The sequence below is a fragment of the Rhinolophus sinicus genome, linkage group LG10 (genome assembly GCF_036562045.2).
Source record: "Rhinolophus sinicus isolate RSC01 linkage group LG10, ASM3656204v1, whole genome shotgun sequence".
In the NCBI taxonomy this organism is placed as follows: domain Eukaryota; kingdom Metazoa; phylum Chordata; class Mammalia; order Chiroptera; family Rhinolophidae; genus Rhinolophus; species Rhinolophus sinicus.
The window spans coordinates 105,155,716-105,179,769 of NC_133759.1; the positions used below are offsets into that span (position 1 = coordinate 105,155,716).

General features: G+C 52.0%; 1 protein-coding gene across 1 annotated transcript in view; it reads left to right on the forward strand.

The window, feature by feature from the left end:
• NEURL1B (neuralized E3 ubiquitin protein ligase 1B) overlaps nucleotides 1-8,422 on the forward strand; it is a 29,954-nt gene extending 21,532 nt beyond the window's left edge. Inside the window, exons 3-5 of the mRNA XM_019741309.2 lie at nucleotides 803-1,522; nucleotides 3,047-3,172; nucleotides 3,541-8,422. Of these exons, the coding sequence (XP_019596868.1) occupies nucleotides 803-1,522; nucleotides 3,047-3,172; nucleotides 3,541-3,785 (1,091 nt within the window). The 3' untranslated portion in view covers nucleotides 3,786-8,422. The remainder of the gene's footprint in view (nucleotides 1-802; nucleotides 1,523-3,046; nucleotides 3,173-3,540) is intronic.
• Nucleotides 8,423-24,054: the final 15,632 nt, after the last annotated feature.

Below are 24,054 nucleotides of genomic sequence, written 5' to 3' on the forward strand. Positions count from 1 at the left end.
GACTTTTTAAAAAAACTCCGTTAGTTTCTTGTTTTTAGAGTGAGGCCCTCTCTTATAGAAATCTTATACATTCAGTGTTTGAGTACTTCCCAGGCACTGCGCTCTTTGCTGCCTTCTTTCAAAGTCAGCATGTGAGGAGTCGGGACTCTGGAGCCATACAGCTAGGTTCCCGTCCTGGCCTTGCCACTTACTTCACCTCTGTGCCTCAGCATCCTTATTTGCTAAATGGCAGGTAATAACAACACACACCTCACAGGTTGGTGAGGACTAAATAACTCATGAAAGGAGCTTAAAATAGTACTTGTCACATAAGGCCACAAATAAAGAGCAAAAGTGTTCGCTCTTTTCCTTGGAGCTTGTGTTCTAGTTGGGGAGGCAAATAAAGGTTTTCAAAGGCCCTTTAAATTTTCAAACATATTAACACCTCTGAGGGAAGGGAGGAGGAAGGAAGGACAGAGAAAGAGTGAAGAAGGGAGAAAAAAAGGCAGGAGGGAGAGAAAAGGGCTGGAGAGAAAAGGAAAGGGGGGTGGAAGGAGGAAAAAAGGAAGGGCCTTATCTGCCCATCCCAAAGATAAGTGTGTTTAGGAAACTAAGGATTATGCTTAATCCAATTATGTGCACTGTGGGTCTTAAATATCTTCACAAAAGAACCGGAAAAAGAACGAAGAGAGGCTGGGATGGGGGTGGCGGCTGCCTGAGACGTGGGTAGGTCCAGCGCGGGGCAAATGGGGGGTTCGGGTGGGCAGGGTCCTCCGGTGGCCCGGCCCGCGCCCTCACCCGCCCTTCCTCTGTCCTGGCACAGAGAGCGCATTCGCCGACACGCTGCCCCCCGCGCGGCTCAGCCAGGCCCGCTTCAGCGCCTGCCCGCCGCCCAGCAGCCTCGACGCGGCCAATTTCGACAACAACGAGCTGGAGAACAACCAGGTGGTGGCCAAGCTGGGCCACCTGGCGCTCGGCCGCGCCCTCGGGCCGCCCCCCGCCGACGTCTCCGTCTCCGCCATCCCGTGCGGGCATCGCGAGCGCCCACGGCCTGCGTCTTCGCCGGCGCTGCTCGAGGCCGACCTGCGCTTCCACGCGACGCGCGGGCCCGACGTGAGCCTGTCGACCGACCGCAAGGTGGCCTGCGCGCCGCGGCCCGATGGCGGCCGCACGCTGGTCTTCTCCGAGCGCCCACTGCGGCCTGGCGAGAGCCTCTTCGTGGAAGTGGGCCGCCCGGGGCTGGCGGCGCCCGGCGCGCTGGCCTTCGGCATCACGTCGTGCGACCCGGGCGGGCTCCGGCCCGCCGAGCTGCCCGCCGACCCCGACGCACTGCTCGACCGCAAAGAGTACTGGGTGGTGGCACGCGCCGGGCCCGTGCCGAGCGGCGGTGACGCACTCAGCTTCACGCTGCGGCCCGGCGGCGACGTGCTCCTGGGCGTCAACGGGCGCTCGCGCGGCCGCCTGCTGTGCGTCGACACCACGCAGGCGCTCTGGGCCTTCTTCGCCGTGCGCGGCGGCGCCGCCGGGCAGCTGCGCCTCCTCGGTGAGTTCTCACACCGCGCGTGCGCGGGGCCCGCCCCGGGAGCCTGAGGGCGCCTTGGGCAGCTGGAGCCCGCGCTGAAGCCCAGCCAGCGTTTTCCAAACTTGAGCGCGCATCAGAACCACCCGCCTCCACCTGGACTTCCCTATTCAGGAGGGGTGGCCCCTGAGATGATGCCTTTTCAGGGTGCGCCCCGGGGATACCCATGTAGCAGCTCCCTGGACCACACTTTGTCCACACTGACCTAAGTACCCGGGGTGTCAGGACCCGGCAGGCGTTAGGCAGTCGGGAAATGGTGGGTGCAATTTTTGTTTTCATTGTTACTTTTTTTTATATGTGATACATATTAAGTGTAAGAAAAAGTAAATACAACTACACCTAAATGAGGGCATAAGCATAACACCGTCCACAGAAAATGGAATGGAGGCTTGAACCATCTTATCTTGAGATGCATCTGCCTTCCTTACTGCCACGAAGGATCACGGAGCGCCCACCAGCTGGGGGCCAGGCCCAGGGCTCCAGGATGGGGCCGGGTGAGGGACAGGACAGACGCCCCAAATGGAGAGCTGCACTGTGTGATGTTTAACAGGGCGGAGGGGCTTTTCTCCTGCTTGGTGGAAAGGGTGTGGTGATCAGGGAAGGTTGCCAGAGAGCACAGCTCCATTTGCATGGTTCAGGAAGTAAAGTCCAAGTGACAACAGAAACGATGAACGTTTCATGCTACCTCCTTCAGTTTTGTCCTGATGCCCATATGAAACCGTTACCAGTATCCCATCTCCAGGTAACGAAGCACAGAGAGAGGAAATGACTGTCCCAGTCACATAGCTGATCAGCTGTGAAGACGTTGGGCAAATCACAGATCTTCTGAGCCTCAGTTTCCTTCTGTGTAGAAAAGGAGTAATTACCTGCCTCAGTAATTACCTGAGGACGAAATGCTGAGGGTGCAGGCAGTGCTTTCAGCAGGTGCCTGCCACCTCCAGCATGTTTAATATGTAGTGACGGTAACAACAGCAACTATTTGATCTACTGTGGAAAGAATGTCATCAGGATCCCACCTCTTTCCATTTCAGAGTTCACTTTCCTCTGTGTTGGTTTCACTCTCAGGCAGGCCCTGCAGTGTTGGGCTTTACTCCCAATGGAATGAGCCCCTTCTTTCCCCACAGTTTGAGCGAAAGCTCTAGTGAAGGCCTGGCTGGCCTTCATCGGGTCACGTGGTGGCCTTCCCTGAATCACCACTGAGACCAAAGGGTGGAAGTTATTGGCCTGGCCTGGATTGTGTGATTGAGGGGGAAGTAGTGTTCCAAAACAAAATCCTAGTACTGTTTCTGAAATACATGGGGATGGAGGCTGGGCAGGCAAAGAACCACACCTGTCCACCACACATGTACGATTCCATCAGTCCTTAGCAGAACCCTGTGCTTCCCATGAGACAGAGAGGGAGGCTAACGTGCAATGCAGTGGAGAGCCAGGGGCTAGCAGAGCAGTGCTCACCTCCCGCTGCCCCTAATGGAGTCTCTTTGGTCTCAGGCACCCTGCAGTCCAGCCCTGCGACCACCTCGCCATCAGGGTCCCTCAGCGGCTCCCAGGATGATAGCGATTCTGATATGGCCTTCAGTGTCAACCAGTCGTCGTCAGCCTCCGAGTCATCCCTGGGTAAGGAAATGCACACCCTGGGCGGGCAGGGATTGACAGCTGGCCTGGCTCCTTTGGCTGTGTCCGTGCCTTCCCAGGGCTACGCAGAGTGGCCGCCTTTCATTGCTGCGTCCTCTCCTTCCTCAGCTGTGCATGCATTTGGAGGGAGGAGAAACATCTAGATATGGCACCCCAAAGGGTGAAAATGGTGCTTGATGCTTGGGGTAGGAGGGTAGCGCCAAGGGCAAAACCCGGAAGAAAATTCAAAATCGGTGTCTCCCAAAGTTGTTTCCCCACGGTTCTCCCATGGAAGCTCTGTGTTGGGGTGCCCCCGCAGAGCTCACCTGAGAACCACTTATTCAGGTCTATCCTGTTCTTCCTTTCTACAGTGACGGCCCCCAGCTCCCCACTGAGCCCCCCGGTGTCCCCCATGTTTCCCCCACCGGAGCCTGCAGGCAGCAAGAACGGTGAGTGCACGGTGTGCTTCGATGGCGAAGTGGACACAGTCATCTACACGTGTGGACATATGTGCCTGTGCCACAGCTGTGGCCTGCGGCTCAAGAGGCAGGCCCGGGCCTGCTGCCCCATCTGCCGGCGGCCCATCAAAGATGTCATTAAGATCTATAGGCCATAGCCTGGCCCACTGATGGGCCCCGGCCAGATCAAGGTCACCTTTCTGAAACCAACCTGGGCTCGGCAATCACCGTAGCCACCAGAGAGTCCAAGGGCAGCAGCCATCTCATCTGCCACTCTCCAGTGGTGGGCAAGGCGTGACAGTCATGGAAACAAAGCCCCCTGGGGGCTGAGCCCCGGCGCGGATTGCTTCTGGCTCAAAAGCTCTTGCCCCCAAAAGGCTGTCCCAAGAGCAAGCTCAGGAACTGCCTGGCAGACTGCCCATCCTCGGTGACCCCTTGGCTGGGAAAGAGCGTCCTCTGTGCAATGCTTTTTGCTGGGGGTGGGTTGAGTTGTTTGTGTTTGTGTGTGTGAGAGAGAAGAGGGAGGGGAGGGAGGGAGACCAAGAAGGAAGAGGGCATGTGTGACAGAGAGAGAGAGAATGCATCGGTATTTATCCAGGGATCCTGGCTCTAGGAGGTTATTTAACACTAAGGAATATGCGATCCGGAGCCCAGCATGACTAGAAATTGTTCACTTTCTGGGGCTGTGATGTCAGCTGGTTTTGAATGTATGAAGCCTGCACCTAAACAGAACTCCCTGGGGAGGTATAGAAAAAACAGTCAGATTTTTTAAGAGGAGAAAAAAATAGCTCATTGTTTACAGCTCCAAAGCAGCAACTCCTTGGGGTAGGTGGGAGGAGAACATAAAAGAACAATTTGCCTCTTTGGTTTTTAACTCTGTCCTGGAGAGTGTTGATGGGTGCTGCAGCCAGCAGAGAGCTCTGGGCAGTGTCGTCCCAGAAGCCTTTTCACCCCTTCACCCCCAGACAGCCTAATAATAAGCACACTGCACTTGACTCAGTCCTTGGATGCTTTTAATCTATACCTACTGCCCGGCCATGTCCAAGGAGACTAACCACAGGTTCTCTTTTCCTGGGTGAGGGAAAGAAACCTAGAGGGAGGTGACTTCCGTGGAGCTGCAAAGGCCACTGCAAGGCGCAGGCACCTCTCCACATTTCCTGTTGTAACACCGGCCTGTGGGCGTCCCCAGGGCAACCTGTGGGCAAAGTAGGAGGAACCAGAGCTTTGCAACCCATCTTTCCTCTGATTCTAAGCGTATCTTCCCCTGCTGATTACTACGATGTTAACTGGTCATTAGGAGGTTAACAAATAACTGAGACATGAACTGAAAATGCTGACATTGGGACTTGCCCCCTTCCCAGGGCTACTTACTAGGCACTTCATGGGACCCTGACCCTACCCCACACCTCCCCCTGCCAGGGCCCTTCTCTACAGACTCCCAGACCCCCACCTGCTCCTCCTTTCTTGCCCCAGTTCTGGTACCCACATTTGCCCTGTCTTGTGCTGTGCCTTTAGGGAAGTCCCTGGGCCTCTCTGTTTCTCCATTCCCAGTCTATCCAAAAGGAAGCCTAGCACCTGCCCCCTCCAGAGCTCTTGGGGGGACCACCACAACATTCTAAAAGGCCTGAGACAGCTTGCAAAGAGCAGGTGTCATTTTTATTACAATTCCTAATCTGTTCATCTGCTGAGGGAGGCAGGTGAAGGAGAACATTCAGGGTTTATGAATTCATATAATGAATGTTTGCTGGGTGTCTGGGGCCCAGAGCCCAGCCGGGCCGGGCCCTCGTCAGATCAAGTCCCATGAGACCAGCCAGTCATGCCCTGGTGATGCCCCAGGTCTTAAACTACTTGCTGCTTCTCCGTCTGGAAGTGGTCAGTTTTCTGATCTCAACTTTAGAACCCCTACTCTTGCCCCTGCAAGAACCCCTAGTTCTTTTCCCTAGTGAATTTGGGAAACACGCCTACATTTTAATTTTGCAGTAGAATCTTTGAGGGGAGTTCCTGGAACCCCAGCATCTGCCAAGATAAGAGTTTGAGAATCTAGGCAAGCACTTGATAACTCGCTGACTTTGGTCAGTGGGAGCCTTCTTTTTCCCCATGTGCTGGATGTGGGCAGAGGCCCTGTGTAAGGATTCGTCGCCCCCCAGGACTGTGGTTCTCCAGGCAAGTCCCCCTGACTGGCCTGAGCCAGTCACAACAAGCTCTGGTAGTGTCAGAGGCCTGGGAGAGCCAGCTCGTCTCTCCTGCCACTTGCCCTTCCTGACTGCCCCCTTGGCGTCCAGCCTGGGTAGTGTACAAACACCACCAGGAAACCAGTGGCCAAGGCCCTGGACCCGGGGTGGACCAGATCATGCTCCTGGCGACCTGTTACCTGGGCAAAAGGAGCTGGTGGCCTGTTTTACTTGCTCTGCAGCTGCTATAAATAGCCTCCCTGTGTCAAAGAGGAATTAAGGGGGTGTTTATCTCCTAAAAACCAGACATTTCCTGATGCTGTAAACTGACTGACTTAGTGCTGCATCGGAGCCATTCACATGGCCTTCTATGTTCTGTCTCGAGTCCGGGGCAGGAGGAAGAGGAAGGGGAACCACTCTTTCATTTCACACACTGTGTGCCCCGGCACTGGGCTAGGGAGCTGCCTCCACACATTGATCCTGGGAGCAGGTCTTATTACCACATGGAGTCATGTCTAAGACACCACCGATATTTGGGGTACCGTTAAGGAAAGAACACTGCCAATTTTAACTGTCAGATGCCATAACTATACAATTCATTCCCATCAGAGATGTTGAAATGTGAAAAAAACTTACTTAGAATCCATGAAATACGGTTTTATCCCCATTAGGCAGGCAAGAGAACTGAGGTCCTGAGAGTGAAATGGCATAGAATCCCAGAGCAGGAATTGGCAGGCTAGGATTCAAACCCAGGAGTGTGAAGCGCGTGAGTGCTCTTCACTGCGTGGCCGAGTTTCAGAAAGCCTGAGCTTGCCTGACTTTTCTTCCTTGAAACTCATCTGAGCTGCACCTGGAAAGAGCCTGGGCACCTGTGCCTGTGTGGAGGGTCCCAGCCCCAGGCTGCGGCCCCTGTGCCACCCACACCCTGGAAGGACAAGTGTCCTTTCAGTCTCATCTGCCCACTGCCCACCTCGTCCCCGTGGAGCTGAGCTATGTGAGAGCTGTGTCCAAACCAAGGGCCTCCTGTTCCCCGGGAGAACCCATGTGGGACAGCTTTAGGGAGGGGCCGAAGACCTTGTCCCACCATCTTCCTGGGCCTGGCGACCACCTCCCCCTCAAGCAGGGCCCCCAGGGCTGGGACGGGGGAGGGGGGCCAGGGGAGGCCCCATGTTGTGCATGTTCATTTTGAATTGCCAGAAAAATTGGGCTGAAGTCCAGATCAAAACAAGCTCCTTTTCCTAGTCCTCTCCCAGAACTGGGAATCTTCTGGGATTTAGCTTCCCTGGGACAGCTGCTTCCCTAAATACAGCATTACTTTTTCAGCCATTCAACACCCACTGCTCAGCATGGCCTGTGTTCTGGACACAGGTTTGGGAACTGGGACTAATGACGAAGCCCTCAGGGAGCTCGTGGTCCACAGCAGGAGATGGACAGATTTGTAAACTTTGATTTGATCCCTCTTGTGTCGGGTTCTGTGCTCTACGTAGTAGGTACTCATTAAAGATGTGCTGAATAATTCAGAAATCCAGTTATAAGTGTTCAGAGGTTTGATGAAACACATGCACGCAGTCATTCAGCAAACGTCTGCTGAGTGCCTACTAGGTGTGGGATGCTGGGAGGAAGGAGCTGAGAGGAGAGTGCCCTAGGTCTGACGTCAGACGTCGAGACATTAAGAGAGTAATGAGACATTAGGGGCAGAATCCACTGGCCCTTCTTGGCCATTCTGTTGCTCCGAGGGCATGTATCTTGGTGCGGGTCCAATGACTGCTTTCCGGACCCAGAGCGTCCTGCATGCTTCGAAAAGCCTCCTGTGCATTAGAAATGCCAGGCACCTTGCAATAGGTGAGCTGCTGCCAAACGGCCTTGGGCAGAATCCCCAAAGTCCCCACCAATTGATGACAATTCTCAGGTCCTCCCAGAAAGATGTGGGGAGATAGCTACCTACTACTTTCAGGCTGGAAATCAATTCCCAAGTCCCTGGAGAATCCCCAGTGAGTTCAGGTTGAGAAGGGGATTATGCAAAGTCTTGGAGACTGAGAGGCAGAACGTCCCACTGCTAGATCCCCTCTCTGCGCAGTTCCAGCAGAGGGACACTGGCTCAGGAACACGTGGTCACCTGGCATTTCTCGGTATTTGTCTCACTGTCTTTTCCAAGTCCCTACTGAAATGACTTGTGCAACAATGTCTGTGCCTTATGAAAGTGTCTGTGCACTTTTTATCCTTTTTAAAAGCAACTTTCAAAAGTGGGCAGGGGACTAGTATACATTGTAGTGTTCTAGGAATTGTGATAATCACTGAAATCCTTCTGCATTATGTTTTTGGTGTTGGACTGATGAAGTGTCTGTCCCCACCCCTCACTACCTGTGTACAGACCTTTTAAAAAATGTCTCTTACTTTTCTTACTTTTCTGGTTCAATACTGTGACCTCTCCAATACAGTCTAATCTTTGGGGATCTGTAATAAAGGTTTTGAAATTTGGGGCAAATGGGTTGGGAAGGGTTTGCACTGGTCTTGTGTGTTGTGCTTTTGTGTGTTGTGTGTTTTGAGTTTTGTCTGTTTTTATCTGTTTTATATTACATAATTTTCCTGTTTAAAAACAAATACAACTTTGGCTTGGTAAGAAAGTCTCTTCAGAGCTCATTTTTTAAAATCACAATTATATACACAGTTGGGGAGTGGAGGTGAGGGATACAAATCATTGCCAACCTTGAGGAAACAATTTGCAGAATGTCTATAGAGCCCTGACAATGTTTGATCCTTTTGCCAAGTAACTACTGCGAAAATATCACGAGGAAATAATTCTAATCAAATAATTCTAATTCTAATCAAAGGGTAAGCTCTATATGTAATGATGTTCATTGCAGCATTATTTTGCCTTTCGGTAAGAAAAACTATAAGCAACCCTAATGTCCAACAACCAGGGTGTTCTTGCCAGAACTCTTGGTTATAAGTGACAGAAACCCAACTCGCACTGGCTTAAGGGGATTAAAAAGCTCAGGAATCAGAAGTCCAGTAGCAGAACCCAAGAACCCACTTCAGGTGCAACTGGACCCAGAATTTGAAATGCTGTAACAGGACTGGGTCTCTCCCCCTCTCCCTCTGCCCTCCTTTGTTCCAGCATCATTCCCAGGCAGGTTCTCAAGACATCCAGCTGCATGTTACATCCTCCCTTTCCGGCAATCCCTGTGTGGACCAACCTGGATCACGTGCCCTATCCTGAACCAGTCACGGAAGGCCAGAGAGATAGGGGGCTCTGATTGGTCAGACCCAAGGACACGCTCTCCCAATAGCTCCACCTAGGAAGCTCTGCCCAATAGCTTCCCTAGTGGAACTGAAAGTGGGGAGTCACAGTCCGCAGGAGAAATTAGAGCAGTGAAAGAGTGCTGGGCAGGCGAAAACAACAGGCGTCTCTCTAAGAAAGGCTCAACAAACGGTGATACAGATAGAGACCTGGTTAATAGCATGGGCTGTGAAGCCAGACAGCCTGGGCCCCACCACGACGCCGGCGGGATACTAAACTTCTTTGGGCCTCAGTTTCCTCATCTGCAAAGCCAGAAGAACGAGAGCTGATTTTAGGATGGGTGTGAGCACTATTGAGACCACGCGAGTGATGTGCACTCAGCAGAGTTCATGACACAGGAATATCTTTATGTTAAAATATGGTGGGAACATGAAGGTAGGAAACGCCATACAGTCTGATCTCATGGATGTGAAAAGAAAAGGAAAAGAAAAACCTACAGCCAAAAACCTGACCATGCATTGAAATGACCAACAGAAAACAAGCAAAACAGCCCCTGGGGCTGGGGCTGGGTGATGGTGTTACTGGTGACATTTTCCCCTGTGTTTTCCAAATTTTCTATAATGACCAGTTATTACTGTTAATGTAAACTTGTTACTTGGAAAAATCTCCCTTCTTTGCAAAAACCACGGAGAACGGCTGGCCCTTGCTGGAATTCGTCAGGAATTCCCAGGCTGATTGTCTGAGTTTGAGATCCAAATTTAGTCACGGTCGAGATAAGGGCCTGCAAGTTTCTAGTAGAGGCCAGGCCAGGCTGACCAATTTGGGCTTCCTCCAGGCCAGGCGTTAGGGCCCAGATTTCTGGGGTGGAGACTTGCAGTGGCATCAGGAATAGGGGAAAGGAAGGTGGCATCTGCACAAGCCTGTCCCTCGTGGCCTGCGAGGACAGCCAGGCTTGCTGACACTGTTTTAGGAGCAGTGGGGTAAGAGAAGTGAACTAATATTCACCAAGCAGAGGAAACCCCGATTCTCACACATTCTCTGAATGAATCTTCACAATGTTTGTCTCCTCATTTTACAGGTGAGACAACCAGGGTCCCTCCAAGGTAGAAGCAGGACTGGATCCCAGGTGTGCCTGCTCCAGAGTTAAGGGAAAATCTTGTACCTTTCCTCTAGGTCTCGGGCAGAGACTTCCCAGAACCCAGGCTCCTTTCTCCCTTCCTAGGTGTCCTTCCTGTGGTATCACCCACTTCTACTGGATTAAGGGTCATTTTCGTAGGTACCATCTAATAATTAAGACTTATTTTTTTAAAATAAAGGTTGGGGGGTGGCATATTAATCTAGGCTCTTTTGGTTCTAAAAGACCGAAACCCAACTCAAGAAAAATCTAACTTAAGAAATAACTCACACAACTCAGCAGGTCAGTTCTGGATTCAGGAATGGCTGGACCCCACTGTTAAAACATGTCATTGGGTATCTCTCTCTCTCGGTTCTGCTTTCCTCTGGGTTGACACCACTCTCAGGCCGCCTCTCCCTTTGTGGTAACCAAGATGGCCTCTAGTGGCTCCTAACTTATATCATGCCAGCTAAAGACCCCTTTTAAAAAGTGTCAGGAAAAGTCCCAGGGCTGTCTTTCCTTTGACTCCTTGGATCAAAAGCCAAGTCCCTGAACTAGTCTCGGTGACATGCTCATACCTGATACAAAACCAGGTACGACATGGCTCTTGCCCTCAAGAAACAACCAATCTGAGGTGGAAGGCAGACCCATAAACAGACATGTTCAGACCAGGGCAGTTCTAAGGCTGCTGGGACAGATAGAATTCAAGGCATAAAGGCTCTGGATCATTTAGTGATGTGAGTTAGGGATTGTTCTTTCTCCTTGGTGTTCAGGCTCTTACTAATGCCTGGGCCATGCTCCTGGTCACACTATATTTCTCCTCTAATGTTTCACTATCCACAGCCTGTGCCGTGACCCCCACCACCCCTGCCAGCTGAAGTGTAGCCTCAGGAGCTTTACCATTATCTGTGTATAGGGACCTCTTGTCCTCATTCCTCGTGTTCCTGCAAGACAAATACTCCGCCACAAAAATAGTGGTAACAACCGATCATTTAATGACCACTTACTATGTGCTAAGGGCATCCATTACATCATTGAATCCTCACAATAGCTCTTTGAGGTATAATACTTTCCATCGTTACTTTCATTTTGTAGGACAGAAAACCAAGACTCAGAGACATTAAGTAACTTTATCCTACTCTGTATGGCCTCTCAAAGACAAAAGGATTTCTTCTCTTTCTTTTTGTAATTATTTTCCAGGATTTAGACCCAGTGGTTTTTATGGGCCTGGAACATAGACACTTGTGATTTCATTGACCCCACAAACAGCCCATGAGGTAGGTATTATCCTCCCATTTTAAAGTTAAGGGAAGAGCCGCTCAGAAGGGCAGTGACCTGCCCTGAATCACACAGCTTGTGAGCTGTGGAACCCAGATCTGAACCAGGTCTGACTCTTTCCTCAGCATCACAGCTCGTCTGTGGGTAAATGATCAGACAGAGGAGGACCAGGAGGAGGAGAAAGGAGAAGGAAGAGGGGACGTGGGGAGGGGAGGGAACCAGGCTCAGCCCCTGGCAAGGAGAGTAGAGAAAAGCCTTCAAGCTGGGCGCTTGACTTACACAGGTCTATTAATCCCATTCCAGGGAGGGAAATCTTCGCCTCTCCCTTCAGGCTCAACTCGATTGGCTCTTGGAAGCTGGTTTTGGCTCCCACACAGGGATATGGAAAACATGAATATTCCAGGCATCCATTGTGGGAACAGAGCCCCGACCTTGGCTGTTAAATGCACCCAGGGGAAGCTTCCAGAAGCCTGGGGGCAGCTGCATCAACACAGAATGCCTCGGGCAGTCTGGTCCCCTTTCTTAGCTCCTCCTCTCCCCGCTATGGCCTGCCAGATTTAAACCTTTCTCTCTGAATCGAGAACCTCCTCCCACTGCCTCTCCTGCCTCTCCCCAGCTGCCTCGGGAAGGCTTCAGCAATCAGAAGAGTCCAGAGAGCCTGCTTAGGAGTGGGCTGCGTAGGCCTCAGTTGGTGTCCACACCCTGTCCCCAACAAGAGGGAGCACTTGCCCCGCTCAAGAGGCCCAAAATTTGGTGGACGTGCCCATGGAGTTGTGCGTCGGGAAGGCCCCCCTTTCTGCGCCTCACTTCCCTGCCTCTAGGTGGCGCCTGTAGAACCACTTTCAGGTCCTTAGGAAAGTGTGTGACGGCATCTCAGCTCTGCTCTGTGCAGGCGTTTCCAATGTGATGGAGTCTAGCCTCTGCCGGGGGCGTCTTGGGCAAGTTACTGACTCCCTCTGAGCCTTGGTTTCTGGGTCTCTAAAGTGAGAGGGGTGTCAGCCCCATCGTGGATTGTGTCAGGATGAACCGTGTCAGGGAGTGGCTGGCATTAGACATGCTAAGTAATGGTGGTTACTGTTTTTACCAGTATAGGCTCTGCTGCACCCCACCCCCCGTCCTAATTGGGCCAGGGGCTGCCCCTCTGTCCCCCACACAGCCCCCTGGGCCTCCCTTCAGGCTCTGTGTGCCTCAATGAGTCAGCTCTGTGACACTGTTAGCAGTGAGGATTCTAATATAATTTGTGACCAAATATCTGGACCCTTCTACAATTTGGTTTCTGACCCTGCTCGAATGACTGGGCCGTTTTGCAATTTAAATTCTCTGTCTACCAGATGAACCACATTCTTTGCACTGTCCATTTCACTACAAAACTTGTTTTGCTAGTTTATTTTGTAGACTCCAAAAGAAACTGAGGCGTTTGCCCCTGCCTTGTAAACCCCCACACACACTTTGCTGACCCTGTCTTATGACTTCCACTGATGGCTATATCCTGTGACTCTATCTGCTGACCATGAGTCAATCGAAACTACCCATTGTTTTTATCACACAACCCCACTTGCTGACCACTGAGTTAGCAGACCCCTGAAAATCCAGTTGCTCTCACCAGTCAGAAAACGAATGATGTAAGTTTATGGTCTTGTTTCCCTAACAACCCATCCTTTTGATCAGCTGGCAACTCTCGCCTTTAAAACTCTTGCCTTATCCTTCCCACTTTAGAGCACATCTTCGGTTTATACCAATGGCTGTGTTTTCTGATTTACAAATCGTATCAGAACGAAACTCTCTTTTATCCCTCGGAAGAGTCTTGTGGAACTTGAGTTTACAGCAGCATCTACAGCTGACCAGCACAGCGGTTCCCAAATAACTCTGGTATTTACATCCCCTCCCCCGATGTGGCACTTCTGGCATTAGACACCTTCTTTCCGCAAGGAGTGGCAGCTCAGGGCCATCAGATGGCAGGCGCTCGGGCCTCTGAGCTTGCCCCGGCCCCTCGCCCCTTGTTTGTGTTGGATCTCCGTCAAGAATGCTGGCCCAGGCCTGGGAGGCTGACTGACCTCAGACTCCAAAGGGAAAGTCACACTTTTGCTCAACTCCCAGGACCCCTGCATTCCAGGAGGGGCGTGGGAAGAGCCAGGCCTTCCCCAGGCTGAGCTGATGGGGAACTGTCTGCAGCTGGCCTGCTCCACAGCCTCAGGCACTGGCCCATGCCCACCTCGGTGTCCCCAAGGGTGATCCGCCCCACCATGGAGGGATAGAGCTGGGGTGTGGGAGAAGATTCCCATTGCCACCACAGGACAGAAATGTCAGTAAGTTCCCAGTGAGGTGCCTCTGGCCTTCTCCCTCTGTCCCCAGTCCCCTGTCCCCCGTCCCCAGTGCCAGCTGGTTTGCCTCTCCTTTCTCTGCTGTCATCTGCCACCTCTACAAAAAAAGAATCCTGTCCATTATTCTGAGCAATTCCCATCTCCCTTAAGCCTCTGTCTCCCCTGGCAGGGAGTCCCAAAGCAAACTAGATCCATTCCAGGGCCATCCCTCTTGCCCGGCCTCGCTGTCTTTCCGCCCTGGGGTTGTTTTAGCCAGAATTGTTCTTCACAGAGGCCCCAGTACAGGAAGGCTTCCCTGAGGAGCTCACGCAAGAGCCTCACGCAAGAGGCTCACCTTGGACGGTGGGCAGCAGTTGGCCAGCAGAGACCAGCCTGGGCACACCCTGCAGAAGGCAGCGCCCAAGCACAGAGGGGGCAGGGCTGCGTGTTGGAGGAGCTGCCCAGGGTAGGGGCAAAGGTCCCAGACACATTTTGTTTCTGCCATAACCAGATTCTCCCTCCAAGAGGCTCCCACCGCTCCCCTGACTGGCAGCTCCTGGTCAGGCTTCCTCCCACAGGCCGCAGACAGATGGGCAAAGGGCAGTAGCAGGGGGTGGGGGGGCTGGGCAGGGGTCTGGAGGGCTGTTTGATGCTGGATGAGGGCCCAGCACCTCCTTTTCCCCATTCTCACCAATAAGCAGTGATCTTGGAAGTCCTGAAGTCCAGGGGATTCTCTGGGCTCCTCCTTGGGAGGGATTGACAGTTTTCTTTCTAGAAGGTAGAGCACTGTCGTCCTCTAGTGGTCTTGGTGAGAGGCAGCAAAGAGGTGAGCAGAAAGAAACTGCCGGACAGATAGTCAAGGTCCGGGGGCTGACATCCACTACCCCCACCCCACCCCACCCCCAGCGCATCCTCCAGATGTCACCAGGTGACCTGGGGAGGCAGGCTCCTGCAAATGGCCTCATGGATCTGGGGAAGCTTGAGGAGGCCATGTTAGGGTGACACTTGGGCCGGGCTGAGGTGACGTCTGAGTCTGGGGTTGGACTGGAACTGAGGTGGCCAAGGACTGGGGCTGGGACCAGGATAGGTTCTTTCTCAGACCCTGCAGTGCTGAGAGGGTGGTACATGGCCCCTAACTCTGGCCCCTGCCTTGGGTCACCTATCTGAGTGGCTCAGTTTACCCCACATATGCAACCCTGTATGAGGCACATCAAAAGAAAACAAGCAAGGGGAAATGCAATGAAAAGAAACCCTCAAGACATTATGCTAAGTGACACAGCCAGTCACAAAAGACAAATACTGTATGATTCCACATATATGAGGTCTCTAGAGTAGCCATATTCACAGAGACAGAAAATAGAAGGGCGGTTACCAGGTGTCAGGGGAGGGGAATGGGGAGTCAGTGTTTAATGTGCACAGAGTTTCTGCTTGTGATGATGAAAACCATTCTGGAGACGGCCAGTGGTGATGGTGGCACACAGTGTAGATGGATTTTATGCCACTGAGCCGAACACTTCAAAATGGCTAAGATGAGAAAGAGACTCATAGAGAAAGAGACTCATAGATGGTTGCCAGAGGGGAGAGGGGTGGGGGTGAAACGGGGAAGGGATTAAGAAGTAGAAATTGGTAGTTACAACATAGTCTTGGGGATGTAAGGTACAGCACAGGGAATATAGGCAATATTATTGTAATAACTGCCTGTGGTACCAGGTGGGTACTAGACTTAGGAGGATTACCTCATAGTTATATAAATGTCTAAGCACTACGTTGTACACCTAAAACTACTATAATATCGAATTCGTCAGCTGTAATTGAATAATAAATAAATGGTTAAGATGGTAAATTTTATGTTATGTGTATTTTACCACAATTTCTAAAATTGGAAAGAAAAATAAACCGTCAAATATAGACAAGGAATGGCAATGCTGCGAAAAATGCCTCTTTGGCCATCAGGGTGATTCCTGTGTCCTAGTCCCTGGGGGCTGCCATAACAGGACACCACAGGCTGGGGACTTACACATAGCAGAAATTGATTTTCTCATAGCTCTGGAGGCTAGAAGTCCAAGATCAGGGTGCTGTCAGGGATGGTGACCTCTCTTCCTGCCTTCTCTGTGTCCTGGCGTAACCTTTCCTCTCTGCACATGCAGAGCAAGAGCTGTCTGGTATCTCTTCCTCTTCTTATAAGGACTCCAGTCCTATTGGATGAGGACCCCATCCTATGACCTCATTTAACCTTGATCACCACCCTAAAGGCCCCATCTCCAAATACAGTCACTTTGGGGGTTAGGGCTTCAACCTCTGAATCTTGGAACTATTACTATTATTGTTTAATGCAAGATGTGTCTGGATAATGGGCTTGAAGAAACCTGACAAGAGGGACAACCGTCTAAAGAGAGTAGGCCAAGTGGAACCCAACGGGTTAGCAAATTAACACAACACACGCTGCACTCACCAACCTCACCGTCAGCGAGCTGGGACAGAAACGGAAGATCTTACAAGAGTGGCCAGCGTCATGGCTGGGGTAAGCTCAGAAGAGTGTGGGAGCTCTGATCTAGGCTGAAGGAGTCAGGAGAGGCTTCCAGGAGTAGGGAACCTTTAAGGAACAGATGGTCTCTGTGCAGAGAAGAGGAAGAAGGGTTTGCCAGACAGATGGAACAATACATGCAACGTCTCCAAGGCAGCTTCATTCCAGCTTGGGTGGCTTGTCAGGCCAATAACCAAACAAACAAAACAAAAATAAACAAAAAAAGAAAAACAAGAAAACAAACTGAAATGAGAAAACTCCCAAAACAAAATACACCCACAAAGGGACAAGAATGAGCTGGTTTGGATAGGGTGGTGTCCTCCACTTTGAGAATAGCTCTTGAATGTTTCTTTGTAAATAATCCCTTTTGTTTTTCCTTCCTCTTGCATATAAAATAGAAAACACTCAAGCTCTGATTCACCTGGTAAGCCTCTCCCTCAGAGCTGTGGTTTTCTTGATAAATTGCAAAACTGCCCAGCTAATGCTAAGAAGGTAAGTCAAGATTACATCAGAAGAGTGTGTCTCCAAAAGCTGTTTGATTCCCTGCTTGTCTTCCAGTGAAGGAGTTGTGCCTGGGGTCGGGGTGAGATGTGGGCTCTGTCACCTCCGTGATCCAGCAAAGTCAATGGCACTTGTTACTCTCAGTTTCTCTAGTAACAGAATAGGTATCTAATTGCCCCAAACCACCTGGAGACCTCTCCCTGCATGTTCTTTTTAAAAAGACTTTACTGGGGAAGGGGATCAGGACTTGATTGGGGAAGTGTGTACTTCCAGGACTTTTTTCCAAGTCAAGTTGTGTCCTTTCAATCTTAGTTGTGGAGGGTGCCGTTCAGCTTCAAGTCCAGTTGTCATTGCTAGTTGCAGGGGGTGCAGCCCACCATCTCTTGCGGGACTCTAGGAATTGAACCGGCAACCTTGTGGTTGAGAGCCCACTGGCCCATGTGGGAATTGAATTGGCAGCCTTCGGAGTTAGGAGCCTGGAGCTCCAACCGCCTGAGCCACCGGGCAGGGGGGCCCCTCTGCATGTTCTTTGTAGAGTGAAATTAAGGCCCCCAGGTGGCCTTAAAGAGCCCACCTGCTGTGCGGGAGAGAGCAGTGCCAGTTGTCAGACTGAGACCACCCCCTGCTTTATTTATGAAAGAGAGAGGGTGGCAGGTCGACCCCAGCTATTCTCCCCTCCCCCACAGTTCCCACCACCAGCACCACCATACCCACAGCTTGCTGTGTGCTAGCCAGAGTGAACTGCCTTCACAAATGTGGAAGGCTCATACTTTTTAAAATATTAACTGAGTCTCTTTGACCTCCTGAACTTTCCTCCTTACTTGGCATCTCTCTCTCTCCCTCCACACTCCAAGGAAAGATGCCGCAGGGCAGAAAGTGAATAGGATGCAAGGACTCCCTGCATAACAGATGCTCTAGGACCATCCTGGGTTACCATGTGGACATGAAATTGAGGATCGGCTCTGTGTTCTACACCTACTCCCCATCAACATCTCAGCACAATACAAGCCCCTGGAATTTGGCCATGACTTTGGGGGAAAGGGAGGGAGCCCCAGGGGAATCGGGTCTCTAAAGGAAATGAAGGTGTGGGGGAAATAAGCTCATTTCATGCATGCCTGGGTTTAGAGGCTAAGACTCATTCATTGTGCACATGCTTCCCTCTCCATCTGGAATGTTCCCCACACACACACATTGCCGGTGCACACATTCACACATGCCTGCATCACGCCTACTCACCTGCTCTCCATTCAAACAGTTTCCATGACTCCTCCTGAAAACCTTTCCTGGCAGACCCCCTCCCACGCCCCCTCACACCCCCCACCAGGCTGGGTTAATCTGTAACAATTTGCTTCCTTCTTGTCTCCTGCAGTAAACCATTAGCTTCAAGGGCAGGGCTCTTCGGAGCTCCCCACAGCTAGTTCTTCAGGGAACCAACAACTGTGTGGTGGGTGAGGAAGACAGGTGGGGGAGCTGTCCAAGAGGGCGCTATTTTGAACAGCTGCAGTGCCCGTGGGACAATTGCTCCAGATTGAGCGTCCTGAGTCTGCCTTGGCTCCCTCCTGCTGCCTTTGTTCCACTTCTCCCCTCTCCACCTTTTGGGAGGGTCCTGAGAGGAAAGGCAGAGGGGGAGCTCACAGGAGTCCCGCAGGTGGGGGCTGGGGGAGATTGTGTAGGATTTGGCAGACAGACTCAGAGCACCTGGAGTGAGAGAGGAGGGCAGGATGTCAGTCCTCTTTGTGGTGACAGAAATACACGCAGAGGAATTGTGCTGTGTTGACACGCTTTTGTTTGTTTGTTTGCTGGACTGTGGTCTTGATCCCCACAGGGTTTATACCTCAGACTGGACCCTGTGAACCATGCCTTTATAAGTGTTACATCCTCGAGAAACCATGAAGGATGGTTCCTGCCTCTTTTGCAGGCTTCCTGAACCGGAAGAAGTTGAGAGATCTCTTTCCCTCCTGGCATGTACAGTTCTTCATATTTTATACCCAGGTAAGCTCTTCACTCAATAAACTTCCACTGAGCCCCCAGGTGTAAAGGTCCTTTACTTTCTTACGCTCTTCAGGTCCATCATATTCCCTTTGATGAACTCCACAGTGGTCCCCGATGTGGAGAGCCATAATTTGTTTTTTTTTCCAGCCCTGCCTTCATTCCCTTTCTTCAGGACACGGCACCTTGATTTTCCTCAGGGAACCCACCCACCCCACCCCAGCCCTGCCCTCTGGGGGTCAGGGTGCTGATCTCATTCTCTTGGCTGAGCTGTGCACATGGTCTGGCCAATCCGTGCTTTCCACCTAGTGACCTCACCCCACCCTAACCCATTGTCCACCCAGCGGCTGGAGGCATTTTCTTCAAACATAAACCAGATTGTATCAGTTCTCTAGTTAAAATTCTTCAAAAATTCTCCGGTCAGGCCCAAAGCTCCTTAGTGGAGCACGCAAGGCCTTGCCACACCAAAGTTTCAGCTTGAATGTCACTCCGAAATGCTTTTCATGACCACGCGAGGCAGACGTTGGTCTATTTCAGCACCCTGTTCATGTTCTTCACAGCATTTGTCACCTTGTGTCGGTTACTTTCTCTCTCACCCTATTAGAAGGTGAGTGGGGGCAGGACAGGTCTGTCCTATTCACTTTTTATCCCCAGCACCTGGCACATGGTAGGTGTTCAGTCAATCTTTGAAGATGGCTGTGGACAATGGCCGGGGGTGGGGCAGAGGCCAAGCAGAGAGCGGTGCCAGCGTGCCACATGGTCCAGGGCAAAGATGGAGGGGGTCTGCCTCAGGGGGCGCAGGACCAATAGACACAAGTGGACAGAGCAAGAATGTGTTTGGGGGGACAGAGACAACAGAATGTGCTGAGGGGTTGGACTGGGTGGGAGGGAGAGAGGAATCAGGGATGACCCCAAACTTTCCAACTGGAGCCGCTGCACGGGTGATGGTGCCAGTAGACTTGGAACAAGGAGGCAAGTTTTATGGGAAAGTCTACACTTCACGTTTGGGATATATTCATATTGCGATGTCTGTGGAACACTCTAGAGGACAGGCAGTGGACAGATGAATCTGGAGCTGGGGGGAACAACCTAGAAGTGAGGTATAAATATGAGGCTCAACAGCATATAGGAGGTATTTAAAATCACGAGATTATATGAGCTCAGTTGAGGAGACAGTGTAAGTGGAGAGAAGCAGGGAGCTCAGGACTACACCTGAGGATTCTCAAGGTCTGAGCTCAGTTAAGGGGAGAGCAGCCATCGGAGAAGCAGGTCTGTGTGGTGTCCTGACCAAGAAGAGTTTCTCCAGGAGGGAGAGTCAGCTGTGAAGATGCTGCTGGGAGATGAGGTCTGATGAGTACAGAGAAGTGGCCATTGGATAGCGACGTGGAGGACTCTGGGAGATTGACAGGAGCAATTCCAATGAAATGGTAGACACCGGTGTCTGATTAAAGTGATTTAAATGGGGCGGGGAGGGTCTCCTTTAGAACCGCCCACAGGAAACAATGCTGCGGATACCTTGCTTTTGAACTTCTAGTCTCCTGAGCTGTGAGAGAATAAATTTCTACTGCTTTCATGACATAGTCCTAAGATAAATAAAGTAAAAGGGGTCAGAACGGAAAGGAAATATTGAGTCCACAGTCACTGAGAGAAGGCATCATGGCATTGGACTGGCTGGCAAAGTCACCCAAGATGATGGCAAAGCTTGGGCCAAACAGGAAGACAGTAGGTCTCGAGCTCTCCGCAAATGAACAGGGAAGGGTTGGGAAGTGGGTCCATGAAACGGTGTCAGGGAGGTGGAGGACAATGGCTGGGCGAGCTGAACACCAGGGACCTCAGAGCAGTGGGTGTTTTGCAAGAAGGTGGGAAATCTTGAAGAGGCTCAGGTGATCAAGGAAGACGCCGCCCCATGGACTAACCCTGGAATTTGTGAGTGTTGAAAATTCAAACCACCCCCATTTGAGAGACCTCAGGGAGGAGGCCTCCCCAGGGCGCAGAGGTAATGGAAGGCAGGGAGAGTTGCCAGAGCTGTGGGGCATTTGGTGGTATCTTTGCTGTGTCGGCTGAGCCGAGGCACACAGAGGGAGGGTCTGGAAGAAATGGAGTGGGAGGAGAGGAAGTAGAAAGAATTAGTGGAATGGCCACACGGTGGAGGCTAGGCGGCAAGGCAGGGGCATTTGAAAGAAACAGGGAGAATGCACATGGCGAATTTAGGCTGAACAGGCCCTTTGAGGAAGGAGGGCCCAGGTTTGGCAGACAGAGACGTGCCTTCCTGAGCCAGGTGCTGGTAGAACCAGAAACTCTAGCCCCAAGGGTCCTTCCAGCCCGTCCTGCCCTCAGCAGCCATTGCCGGTGGGTTCTCCTTAGCTCTCAGAACCAGGCCTCGCCTCCCCCACCTCTGTTTTCTCTCCTTCATGGAGACATCCTCGACTATGGCTTTAGGAACTGGCCCTATTCAGGTGACCCAGAATTCCTTTCTCACCTGGGCCACTCTCTGAGCACTGTACCCTGCAGCCTCCATCTCCTGGACAGCTCCTCCAGGCCACCATCCAGGAGCTGCAAACTAACCCCGGACCTCGGGGTACCCCAGTGCCCTCCCCGTCAATCACTCAGTCCATCAATCAATCCAACAACAAACCCCTGTCGTCCCCATCTCATCCTCTATTCAGTTGTGAAGTCCTGAATCTCGGGAGTGATGTTGGACCCTCTCTATCCTCACCCCCAGATATAATCCATGAACCAAGCCCCATTGACTTTACCTCCTAACTACATCTGGAATGTGTCCTCTCGTCCCCACAAGCACCCTGGTGGGGGGGGGGGGGTCGCCCTCTCCCCTCAGGAGGCTGCAGCAGCCCCTCTCTGGCCTCTCTGCTCCCATGTCCCTTCAAATCCTCCTCCTCAGAGGCCAAGTCCTCCTGTCACTGGGATTCTGATCTGTCACCCCATCCTGGATCCCTCCAACAGCCTCAATAATATCTGCCAGCATTCATAGGGCGCTCCCAGGGGCCTTCTCTGTTCCAGGCATGTTACTGTGCAGACTCACGTATTCTTCACAGGAGCCCTATGAGGGCAGCTTGGTTAATCTGTTCCCATCCCAACTACCTGAGTGAGGACACAGGCACAGAGAGCTTAAGCAACTTGCCCAAGGTCACCCAGCTGGCAAAATGCAGACAGAATTCAAACCCAGGCAGCCTGGGGCCAGAGTCCATGTCCTTAACCATGACAGCTTCCTGATGGACCTGGGAGATAAGAAAGCTTCCCGAGGAGGCTCAGAAGGCCCTGAGAGATTCAGCCTGCCGCCTCCCCAGCCTTTCTCTCACCGCTGCTCCCCTCCCACCTTCCCCACTCAGCTGGGCTCCAGCCTGCACGCTCAGCAGGCTCCCTCCCCACTCACGGCTTTGCACATTCTGTTTCCTCTGCCTAAAATTCCCCGACTGATGCCCACCCACTTCTAGTTAGCTCTGAATCAAGCCTGTCACCTCAGGAACCTTGGCTGACTTGGCCTCGGGCCAGTCCCTCAGGCATACACTGGCATGCACCCTGAATTTTTCCTCCCCCCCTTTCTAATACAGGCTGTATTTATACATCTGAATAGGTATGTGAATAACTTCTGTCCTCCCAGAGCAGCCATCGCGTCTGTCTTGGTCCCAGTGTGTCCCTGGTGCCTATCCCCGTGGCGAGCACTCAGTGGGCAGTGCAAAAATGTTGGTGAAATGGATGGATGGGTGAATCAGGGCATTAATAAATACCTGGCAGAGGAGGACTGTCCGATTCTGGAGCCAGGCTCCGTGCCTTCCTCGCCTCTGCACGCTGACCACCAGAGGGCGCCGTAATCTGAGAAATTGCCTGGCGGACTCAAGGATTTGCCAACGGCAGGGGGCGGAGCCCATCGTCTGGGGTCTCCTCCTTCAGGGGTGGGCGCAGTGACCTCCCTGAGAAGCTCTGCGGCCCCCTAAAGACGGAGACTTGCTTAGACTCCCTCCCCTGCCATTCGTTTCCCAGCTGTTCCAGCGGAGGACACTCAGCCTGTGTCCCCATCTGTTAAGTGGGGTTGTTGAACCGGTAGCACCTCCCCCACGGAGTGCCCACAGAACTCAGGGTGATGGCAAAAATCCTGCCTGCCCTGTGGAAACCTGAGCCCAGGAGCCTCAAGGGAGAACTAGGTGTATTTACTCAAAAACATTCGTGGAAGGAACCAGCCTAAAAAAGGACTTCTGAGCGGGAAAGAAAAACAAATCCTGGTCCCTTCCCCTCACGTGCCCTTCAAACCTTACAACAGCCCTGAGAGGTAGGCATCATTGTCTCCATATTTGATAAATGAGAAAACTGAGGCACAGCGGTACCTGCTGGCTGGCCTCCCCTGCATCTGGCCTCCCCCACACAAAGTGTGGCCCCCGGCAACAGCATGGCCTGGGCATTTGGTAGAAAATCATGGTCTCCCCACCACGGGCATGTAACCCCCCTAGAACCATCCTTCTTTCCAACCCGTCTTAGAGATAACACCGGTGATTGCTAGTGAGTGTGCCGGCCCAATGAGATACTGCATGACACCAAATGAGATTCTGAAACTAACCTCAAGAGTCCTACATTAAGGTTCACCTTGAGTGACGCAGAAATGACTGTTTTGTACCATCGGCGGTGCCGTCGGGAATAATACCCTTCCATCAGCCCGGGTCCCCTCACATCGCTATGAGAAAGGCTGGATGTGTGGAGAGCACCAAGGTTGGGAGAAAGAAGCTATGCCGAAAATTTTAGAAAAGACTCAGAAATGAATCCTTAATCAAGTTGGTGGTCAGTTATTGCTAAAGGTATACACAGTATTACAAACTTAAAGGGCCTTGTTTAAGAATTTGGAGAATTTGTGCTTTTAGTTGAAGGAACTATAGAGACTTAAGATGGCTTCACCGAAAAAAAAAAGGAAAAGAAAAGTGAAGAAGAAATGCGTGCTCTAGGGCCCCACCCAGACCTCCAAATCAGAGATTGGGGGTGAGCCTGGCCATCTGTTTTTAAAAGCCCCCCAGGGCATTCTGCAGCACAATCAAGTGTGACGACCCCAGTCTGCACCAGCCCTTCCCAGTTGTGGGAAACACACCTGCCGGTGGGAATGTGAGGACAGTGAGGAGGGAAGCATGGAGTGGCCACTGTGGACCCGTGAAGAAGAGGAGTGAGACGTCAGGGCTGCTCCAGGGGAGAGGTGGCCCCTGGCTGACAGGAACCCTGGGAGGGCAAGGCCCCCAGCTGGAAAAACTCCACAGGATGGCAGTCTGGCAGTTTCTGTGACAACTGGGACCCCTCGGACAGCTCTGAGGCTG